Genomic DNA, 9,885 nt, shown 5'->3' with positions numbered 1-9,885 from the left:
TCCGACCTGTTTGCACTGCTGGAGCGGGGCCTAGTGCTTCCTACTGGTTGACCCAGACAGTAGGACTGCTGTCAGAGGAGCTGCCTAACACGCTCCAGCTCGCCACCATAGTGCTTCCAGCTTTGCCAACTAGTCATCAGCAATAAACACCTTTCCTGGGCCCGGCAACGTGGCCTAGCAGTAAGTCGGGATCCCTTTTGGGCGCCAGTTCTAATCCCGGCAGCCCCACTTCCCATCCAGCTCCCTTCTTATGGCCTAGGAAAGCAGTCAAGGACGGCCCAAAGCCTTGGGACCCTGCACCTGCATGGGAGACCTGAAGGAAATTCCTGGCTCCTGGCTCCGGATCGGCACAGCACCGGCCGTTGTGGTCACTTGGGGAGTGAATCATCGGACGGAAGATCTTCCTCCTGTTTCTTTTCCTTTCTGTATATCTGACTTTGTAATAGAAAAAAATACATCTTTAAAAAAAAAAAAAAACTTTTGTCAAGTGACCATTATGCAAAGCACATTACTCATATAAAATCCTTCCTTAGGTCCTTCTGCAGGGGCAGCGCAGTGGGAACCAAGATCCCGGCCTCACGGCCACAGCTCCAGCCATTGCAGCCATTTGAGAAGTGGAACAGGGAATGGTAGACTTTTCTTAGTAACTGCCTTTCAAACAAAAATAAATCCTTACGACACAAAAAGCTTCAAAGAAAATATGGCCTGGGTGCAAATTTTCCCTAGAGCGCAATGACCTTGGCGTGTTTCCAGGCCAGGCAGGTGTAGCTGAAGGGGCTGGCACGAGAGGGCCAGGGTGCTGTAATGGAAATGCCCGGTCAGGTTTCACGGGTCCAAGCATGCTGCTTCCAAGAGCGCTGTGGCAGTGGAGCATGTCACTGTAGCAGTCTGGCAAGAGCCACCTCCTTAGCATGTCCCCTGGCTGAAACACGTCCCACTGTGGGGTGCCGTCCCCCTGGGGACGCCCCTTACCCTGTGGCAGCAGCAGCAGCAGGCCAGACCAAGGGTAGCAGCTGAGTCGTCTGCCCTCCTGGGCAGAGCCCGGTCTGAGGAATTTTCCTGGACCAGCTGTGGTCAGAAACGATCAAACACCTTAAAGGTCTGACTTAATCAAGATGAGCAAGCCTGCAGTCCCACAGCAGGCGGAGTCCCCGTCCCCCTCAGGTGCTGCTGCAGTTGGCTTGGGAAGCCCAGACACTGTTAGGGCACAGGGTTCACGCTGCACCTCCTCGAGGTAGTGAGCACACGCCTGCCCAGTGCTAGGCCTCCTGCACAGCACTCCGCCTGGGACGCCCTCCCCCAGCAGTGAGGGCTTGTGCACAGCATCTCCACCCTGGTCCAGCACGCGCCAGGAAGAGGGGAGGTGCAAGGGCTTGGGGCTCCCCAAGATCACGTGGAGGAACCACTTCATTGCCATTTCCTCTTCTCCCTGCCGGAGGTCTCCAGGCCATGCTCCTCCGAGTGATGGCTTCCTGGAAAGAGGTCAGTTTGGTGGCTTCAGGGAATGAGGGAAAGTGCTGCCACCGCTTGGGGGAGTCACCTGGTTGTTCCCATGGACCCCGTGGGCAGTCAGGGTGGTCCCTCAGGCCACTGCTTTCTATTACCTTGACCTAAAGCTGGGACCTCAAAGCTTAAGTTGGGTACAGGTCCTTTGGGTCTCTTGGCACCTGCTGCCTTTTATCGGCACCATGAAAGTTGCCCTAGGGTCCGTGGCAGTGGAAAGGTGGCTATGGGCTGTATTCTCCACCCTGTGCCCAGGTTTCCCCAGGAAAGGGAGCCTGGCAGGGCTGGGCGATGGACCAAAACTCCACAGCCTCCTTGGCACGAGTGGAGAAGGGCCTTCCAGCTCTCTGTGGGATGCAGGAGGTTGTCCTGCGCAGCAGTGACCCCCAGGTGTTCTGTACTGTGGACATGGCCTGCCCAATTGTAAGAATCCCAGCACAGTCCAACTAGAGGACAGAGTTGAGAGGTTCCCAAACACTGACAAGTCCCGGGAGGCGAGGTACACTCCCTCTGGCAGGGTGCCCCATTAGGAGAAGGACTATCCTGGTGATCTCCCTCTCCCATCTGGGTCGAGATCCCTGCTAGCCAGAGTAGCTGGGCCCCCCCTGATCAGGGAGGCACCTGAGAATACCTGAAGGCCCTAGCGACACCCCAGGGGACTGAGTGGAACATCTGATAGTTCATCTCCTAGAGACAGCTCTCCTGGTCATGTTGAGGGAAGACCTGGGTAGAACACAAAGGCAGCTCCAGTGTCCAAAAGGAAGCCATCTGCTTCCTCACCCCAACCTTAGGATCTGGTAGGGGCAGCCTGGCAGGGTCACCCCAGGTAGAGGAACCAACCCCCCAGGACTTTGTCTCCAGTGATCCCTACTGCAGACAGGACAGGATCCTGGAGGCCTTTTCCAGTTGCAGCATGGAGACACTGACCCCTTTGCCCAGTCTTACTGCTTCAAGGACCCTCGGTTGCTGTGACTGCAATGCCCTGCCAGCACTGTGGCCCTTTCCTCGGCTCTCCTCTCCCACTGCTGGCACTGTCATGTCCCGGCTGCAAAGATCAAGGTGGCAGGCTGGAGACTGCAGTGTCTGGGGTTTAAGATCCCGCTTCTGGAGCTTCCTCACAGTACCTGGAGCACAACGGGCAACAGACCTGTCCCTCAGCGCCCAGCTGTCCTCTGCAGGCACACGCCAGACCAGGGCCCCTGCAGCCCCTGCACAAGGAAGGGGGCTTTCCTCCTGCCGGGATCCATCGTGGACAGCTCGGGGCACTCCAGCGGCTTGATCTTGGTCCTCCTCAGCCCTTTGAGGCAGGCAACTAAATCTTTCCTTCTGCATTCAACTACAGGATTGCCCGGTTTCCATGCACATTGAGGCAGATGCTGAGGTAGCCACTACTCCTATGGGGGCTAACTGGGCAGGAGCCAAAGACCATACAGACCCTGACTTCTGCGGCCTGGTAGACTGCCTGTTGCTGGTCTGAGGTTAAGAGCAGCAGTAAGTTCCCCAGGTGAGGCAACAGACCAGCACGCTAGTTCGAATGCTGTAAGGCCGACACGCCTGGTAAGACCATGAAGTTTCCCAGGCCTTCCTCTACTTCCCAAAGATCCTCAGCGAGAAGGGGGCGCTGCGAGCCCGGGGCTTAGGAACTCTCCAGGAACCTCGGGGATGAATGGTGGGGAATTCTGGGTCAGGCTGATCAGCAGAGGGTGCTGCAGAAGCAGGGCTTGGAAGCAGAGCTGAGCACAGCTCAGTAGGGACGAGTTTGGGCCCCCAAAGTCCTGGGGTGGCTGCCAGAGCTGAATCCATCAGAGCAGGAAACGCCACACGGAGGCCACCAGAGTACTTTCTGCCCTGTGGCATAACAGGTCTGGCTCAGGGAGGTGCTGCAGTTTGTGGGGCAAGCTATCCATGCCGTGGCACACCGAAGGCCAGGGTTACGTCTCCTCTTCAAGGACTGCAAGCCAAGCCAGGGGCCAAGGATGCACTCAAGGGGCATAAGCCACAGATGACTCACTGCCCATCTGAGTGGAGAAAGCCAAGGGATCCCCAGGGTCCTGCCTGTGCCCACGCGCCTAGGCTGTAGGAGCAGAGCATGCTGGGGCCCAGGGAGTGAACGGAAGCATTGTCACACTCCTGCCTAGGTATTCCTGAGGCACTAGCTCTAAACCCACATCTATCAAGCCTGGCAACCAGCCCCTGTGCCCCCATGCCCGCAGCTCAAAGTGGGCTTCCTGGGATGCAGGACTGGACCCAATATCTGCAAAGAGGTAGATTAAGGAACAGATTGAGTCTGGACCTAGCTAAGCCCGCAGGTCCTCCCAGGGGCTCAAAGTGTCGCAGGGAAAGGGCAGCCAGGCGGCTGGGCTACCGAAGGAGGGTGGCCTGCTGCTCGGCAGAATCCAGCAGGAAAACCCTGAAGACCCGAGGGAGGTGAGGGGGCAATGCCAGCAGGCAGAACATGAGATCCCAGGTGGAGCAGAGCGGCACAGGAATCTGATACCCATACAGGTGGGTGGAGGCCGGGTCCGTCCAGGAAGGCAACCTGGCCGGAACCCTCCAAATGTCTCTCCCATGCATTTCTAAGAAAAATACCGAGACCCCACCAAACGTCCCAGCGGCAGAATGGACAGCTAAGCCACCTTGTTTTTCAAAGCATCTCACACATTTATTACTGGCGTGGTCACATGTCACTGCCCAGTGGCGGTGGTGTCCTTAGCTGACGGTCGGCAGTGACATGTCTCATGCTGAAGCGCAGCTCCTCACAGACCCAGCTTGGTTCTCCTCCAGTGTCTCCTCTTGGAGTTGTACCTGATCTTGTTACCAGTTTTCATTCGAATCCACTGGGGAATGGGACGATTCTGTTTCTGTTTCTTGGCCAGGAATCTCTTGATTCTGAAGGTTTTGTGAGAAGACATGGCAAGGACTCAGCGAGTCTCAGCGGTGAAGGACGGAGGTAGGCCGTCCCAGTTGTTCTGGGCTGACAGAGGTCTGGCGTTTCCAACAGGAGCTCTGTGGGGACAGGGGAGGTGAGAGCTGTCAGCTTCCTCACCCTGCCAAGGTCCCAAGGCCCCCAAGACGAGGTGGCAATCTGTGGTTCTGATCAACTCCGACTTGTGAGGAGTAAGGAACACGCAGAAGGGGAGGCAGGGCAGCTAAGTTTACTAGGGGAGGGCAAGTTGCAAATGAGGAATTAGTGGCGACTGCAGACCGCTTCTTGACTATGCTAACTGGGTGAACCTTGCTGGCACCACCCAGAAGGGTCTGACACTAGGGTACTGGAAGCCCACATCCTACTTTTTTTTTGTAAAGTCAGACATACAGAGAGGAGAGGCAGAGAGATCTTCCATCTGCCAATTCACTCCAAGTAGCTGCAACAGACGCAGCTGAGCTGATCCAAAGCAGGGGGCCGGAACCAGGAGCCCCCTCTGGGTCTCCCACACAGGTGCAGGGTCCCAAGGCTTTGGGTTATCCTCAACTGCTTTCCCAGGCCACAGCAGGGAGTTGGATGGGGAGTGGAGCAGCCAGGATAGGAACCACTGCCCATATGGGATCCTAGTGCATGCAAGGTGAGGACTTTAGCTACTAGGCTACTAAGCCAGGCCCAGCCTGTCCCACTTCTAAGCTACATCTCTGCTTAATATTTCTGGGTTAGCAGAGGGCCCACGTGCTAGGCTCCTGACGTATGCTCCTATCTGCCTCTCCTCTATAACTCCTTCAAATCAGTAACATCAAAAAGGAGGGGAGGGCAGTGTGTGGCATAGCTGGCTAAACCTCCATCCACACTGCCACTTTCTCATTGGTGCCCCACTTCTGAACCTGCTCTCTGCTAGTGCACCACAGAGAGCAGCAGAAAAAGGCTCAAATACTTGGCGCCGGGTAGCCCCGTGGCAGACCCAGAGGCAGCTCTAACTGCAAGGTAGCCTGGTTCTGGACACTGAGGCCATTTACAGAGTGAGCCAGCAAATCCGAGACCTCCAGCTCTTCTTCTGTATAAGTAAAACCCTATGGAAAAAAATAGGGGCTTTAAAGACACTGTCTGAAGGGACTGCGACTTGTGGTGCATAAGCCGCACACAGCCTTAAGCACTGGAATCGCAGGAATGTTGGTTCGAGTCACAGTTGCTCCACTTCTGATCTGCCAGCAGAGAATGGCCAAAGTGCTTGGGCCCCTGCACCCACGTGGAGCCTCTTGCTTCAGACCTTCAGCCATCCTCAACTCCCAGCCCTTACACCCCACGCCCATCTTATCAGGCTCCAAGTGGCGGCTGTTCCTCCCTCTGCCGGGGAAGGAAGCTGGCCTCTCTCCGCCCCACAGGTTCAAATCTACCCCATCCCCCCTTCAGCCACGGCCCTGCAGTCACCGGGAGGTGACGGCTCAACTGTGCCTCCAGACAGGCTCCAGAGAGGAGGAGCGGCCTCGTCCCTGGGTTTCATGGAGGAGTCCCTCTACCCTCCTGTGTTGGCCTCAAGCCGCACTGCGTCGGCGGCACGAGGGCCTAGGAGAGGGTGTACCGCGGCCGCCCCGGGATCGCCACCCCCAGCCCCTGCCTTACCTGCGCTCGGACGCCGCCGGGCGGGCTCTGGCTCCTCCCTGCAGCCGCGTGGGTCCGCCCTGGAAAGCAAAGCGCACCGTATGGCGGGCGCCCCGGCAGCCGTCCCCGCGCAGACGGCTGCAGTAGGGCTGCCTTGTGCCTCGCGCGGTCCCGGGACGGGCACGGCCGCCCGCCCCCCGGACCCCCGAGGGCTGCTCTACCCCTGCGTTCTGGCCGCCCGGAGCAGCGGCAGCTCCGAGCGGGCAAAGCTCGAGGGGATGCGGGGAAGGGTTCGAGACGGGCCGCCCCGTCCTTCCACGGCCCCGTCCTGCCCGCCGCCCCGTCCTGCCCGCCGCCCCGTCCTGCCCGCCGACCGCTGACCGCAGCTCGGTCCTACCTGCAGCCCGCCGGCGGAACAAAGAGGATGCCGACTCACGCGCGAGGGGACCTCAAGCCTCGCCCGGGCTGCGCTGAGAGCGGCGGCTCCTGCCAGCCAATACCGACCACGCTGGGGCCGCCGTCCAATCCGGACGAAGCAGGGGGCAGCCAATCCTTGGGAAGCCTGAGGTCGGAAGGCGGGATAAGGGGGTGAGTAGCCAATCCCCACAAAGACAGCCGGGTGCTTCCGGCGCTGCAAGGTGTCCCGGGAACCTGGTCCCGGACGTTGCTCTTCCGTTCCCGCCCTAGTCCCGGGCCTCGTGGAACCGGCTCTGTCAGGCCGGGTGTCTTCCTGCTCGAGAGGCCCTCGCGTCTCGGCTCCCCTTCCTCCTAGCGAACTGGGGTCCTAGGGGCGAGCCCCCTCGGTGGCCCCGGTCCGAGCAGCGAGGCCTCCGGTTGCACCTTGCATGCTTCCCCGGCCAGTCTGCCTATCCCGCTAAGGAAGGGGCTGGCTCGGGACCACGCTCCTGGATTTGCCCGGGAACCGTCGCTCTCCGTAGCATCCATCCTGTTGGAAGAGGAAACACCCGGTGACTGCCTCTTGCACCGATCTCCCTCCACCGGAATCTGTATTTTTCCTGCTTCCTCGGGATAGCTGAGAGATAATGGCTCTTAATTAGGTCAAGTGGTGGACAAGGAGAAGACGCCCCCAGCCCAGAACGAAGTGTAGGTGTTCAGGGCTCAGCTAGCGGGGGTTCGGAGAATGTGGCGTTTCAAGATGGTGAGGAGGCAGTTGGTTACAGCATAAGACTCTTTTAGGGGGCACGGGATGGAAGGGGCCGGAGTGGGGGTTGAGCTCGCTGGGACCCCGAGGGTCGGGGCGGCAGAGTCCCTGGTGAGCTGCGCCTTGGGGAGCGGCAGGGACCCAGATCCGGTGGGTGGGGCTTAGGGTTGGAAATCTAGGTTGCTTGTGAGGTTGATGGGGTATTGTCCTAGCTGTGTGGAATGTCCCAAGTGCGGGGCTTACCCCAGCAGTCAACGTCACACCTGTGGGAGCCCAGTTCAGGGGAGATGGGAGCCCTGGTGGAGAGAGCTTGGCCCCAGCCACATCTGTGAGAATGGCAGATAGAAATCACCAGTCAGATGAAGCCCTGGGGGAGCGGCTCTCACGTTTGCGTTAGAAATCCTCCCACCTGCTCTGCCTGGATCCTGCTCCCTGCTGCTGGCCTGCGAGAAGCTGTGGAAAACGGCCCAGGTGCTTGGGCCCCTGCCACTCTGTGGGGACCCCAATGGGGCTCCTGGCTTCAGCCTTGCCCAGTGGGTGAACTCTTTATAACTGACTTTAAAATAATACATTAATCTCTCTCTTTTTTTAAGTGCCATTTAAAGATATTGATCACGTTGTGTTTAATGTTAGTGTTAAGGTAGCTGGGAAGAGCCTGTGTGTGAAAGGCAGGGAAGGAAAATGGGAATCTCTGTGTGATGGAAAAAAGTAGCAAACCAGTGTTTCCATCCACAAGTCCTTCCCATGGCTCAGTAACCCAGTCGGAGGGTCCCAGCCTGCTCCCTGGGGCAGCTTGAGGACTCTGCCCTTCACAGGGTTGGGGGTAACTGGTAGGGAGCCCCGGGAAGGATTCAGCAAGCCCTGCACCTGACAGTATTCCAGGAGAGGGTCCAGGCAGTGGAGAAAAGTACCCAGGAGCTTGCGTGCAGCCCGCCGGCTCTCGGTTCTTTACCAGGGTTCCTGCCTCCCGTGGCAGATGCGCCGTGCTCCCCGCCGCACTCCACCTCGTGTCTCAATCGGTCGTGAAGATCAGAATGGCGAGCAGCCGATCCCCAGTAACCGGGGGCCTGATTATGTGGGAGAAACGAGTCTGTCAGTTGGAGAGAAAGAAGATACCCTGGCTCACCCTGTTCGAAGCGCTGTGCAGGAGACCCGCACCCCCCTCCCAGCTCAGCAGGCAGGTGCACTCCCCCGCCCCCTGACCACTTAGCTCTGGGCCCAGTCTCTGCCGGCCTGACCGGACCCCTGAGTGGGCACAGTTCTTTCTGAGCCTGTCTCCTGTTTTGTCTACTTCTCAGCATCTTTCAGAATATGTGAAATAAAAAATAAGCCCACCCTCTGCCTTGCTTGCTCAGGGACTCACGCACTTGGACCGTCTCCTCTCCCTTCCCAGGGCCTTTAGTGTGGGGAATTCACGGGAAGATGAAAGGGACCTCAGTTCTTACCTCACATGACAGAAGATGTCAAACACAGACATTTAGGTGTGCAGAGCAAGATTAAAGACGGAAATAGGAACATCAGGAGAGGGGTTGTCAAGAGAGAAACGCCCGATAAAATAATGGAACTGGCGTTTTTTAAAAGATTTATTTATTTTTACTGGAAAGGCAGATACACAGAGTGGAGGAGAGACAGAAAGGAAGATCCTCCGTCCGATGGTTCACTCCCCAAGTGACCACAATGGCCGGGGCGAGCTGAGCCAATCCGAAGCCAGGAGCCTGCTCTGGGTCTCCCACGTGGGTGTAGGAACCAGAGGCTTTGGGCCGTCCTCCACGGCCCTCCCAGGCCACAGGAAAGGAACTGCATGGGAAGCAGGGCTGCCATGATTAGAACCAGAGACCATATGGGATCCTGGCACATGTAAGGTGAGGACTTGAACCAGTACTGTATCGTGGCAGGCCCGGACCTGGTGTTTTTTAAGCACAATTGTGAGGGGATACAAAAGAGACACCAGCAATGAACAACCACAGGTCAGAAGTCTGATCCTGTCGCTTGCTCCGAGCAATTGCAACAAGCAGTGTGTGCATGGACGGATGTGGGTGATAGAGCCAACCCTGTGGAGGAGGGTGCAGCTGGCAGTCTCTTCTTCCGTTCTCATAGTTAACTGGAATCCCAGGCTCCAGCTCTGTGCTTCCTCATGGTGAACATTCAAACAGGTGGGGATGGGTGCTTTGATTTGGTCCAGGATAGTTTGGGGGAAGGCCCTTTGCATGTCCTCAGGGAACTTCCTAATTACCAACCCCTCTCTATTTCATAATAAAACTCGCGTTCCAGTAGGGTTCCACCTAACTGCATAGTTGCTAATGTGACAAAACCGAGAAGATAGGAAGGATGGGGGGAAAGGATTTTCAAAAGAAAATGTCACCAGGGACGATGCCATAAGTGGAACAGCCAGGACTCTAACTGGCATCCATATGGGATGCAGGTGTCAGTACTGCAGGTAGAGGCTTGGGCTACTGTGCCACCACACCAGGGCCCATCCCCCTCTCCACCCCCTTTTCAAAACAAAACAAAACAAAAACATTGTACTCTGCAGAGTTGTTCACCAATGTCCCAGGCAGGACAATAAAACTCCTTTACTGATATTATCTCTAAGTCGTAAAGCAGTTCTGCAAGGGAGATGAGATTAACAACCGCATTGAGAGGCACTCGTGAGACAGTCATGGAGTTTCTAACTTGCTAGGTGATTGCAAGG

General features: G+C 57.3%; 1 protein-coding gene and 1 non-coding gene across 2 annotated transcripts; both read right to left on the bottom strand.

Annotated features, from left to right (window-relative positions):
* Positions 1 to 4,143: 4,143 nt before the first annotated feature.
* On the bottom strand, positions 4,144 to 6,120 carry LOC121146994 (60S ribosomal protein L39). Its single transcript, XM_040966600.1, has 2 exons — positions 6,053 to 6,120; positions 4,144 to 4,509 (listed from the first exon to the last, which is right to left on the bottom strand). The coding sequence occupies exon 2, from the start codon at positions 4,413 to 4,415 to the stop codon at positions 4,260 to 4,262; it is 156 nt and encodes a 51-aa protein (XP_040822534.1). The 5' UTR covers positions 4,416 to 4,509; positions 6,053 to 6,120; the 3' UTR covers positions 4,144 to 4,259.
* LOC121147637 lies at positions 5,877 to 5,997 on the bottom strand. Its single transcript, XR_005882451.1, has one exon. It is a non-coding gene; the product is annotated as a small nucleolar RNA SNORA26 (small nucleolar RNA).
* Positions 6,121 to 9,885: the final 3,765 nt, after the last annotated feature.

Source organism: Ochotona curzoniae, unplaced genomic scaffold (assembly GCF_017591425.1).
Source record: "Ochotona curzoniae isolate NIBS_2020 unplaced genomic scaffold, NIBS_Ocur_1.0 scaffold_4506, whole genome shotgun sequence".
In the NCBI taxonomy this organism is placed as follows: Eukaryota; Metazoa; Chordata; class Mammalia; order Lagomorpha; family Ochotonidae; genus Ochotona; species Ochotona curzoniae.
The sequence above is the reverse complement of the archived record's forward strand: the minus strand, read 5'-3'. Positions and strand labels throughout refer to the sequence as shown.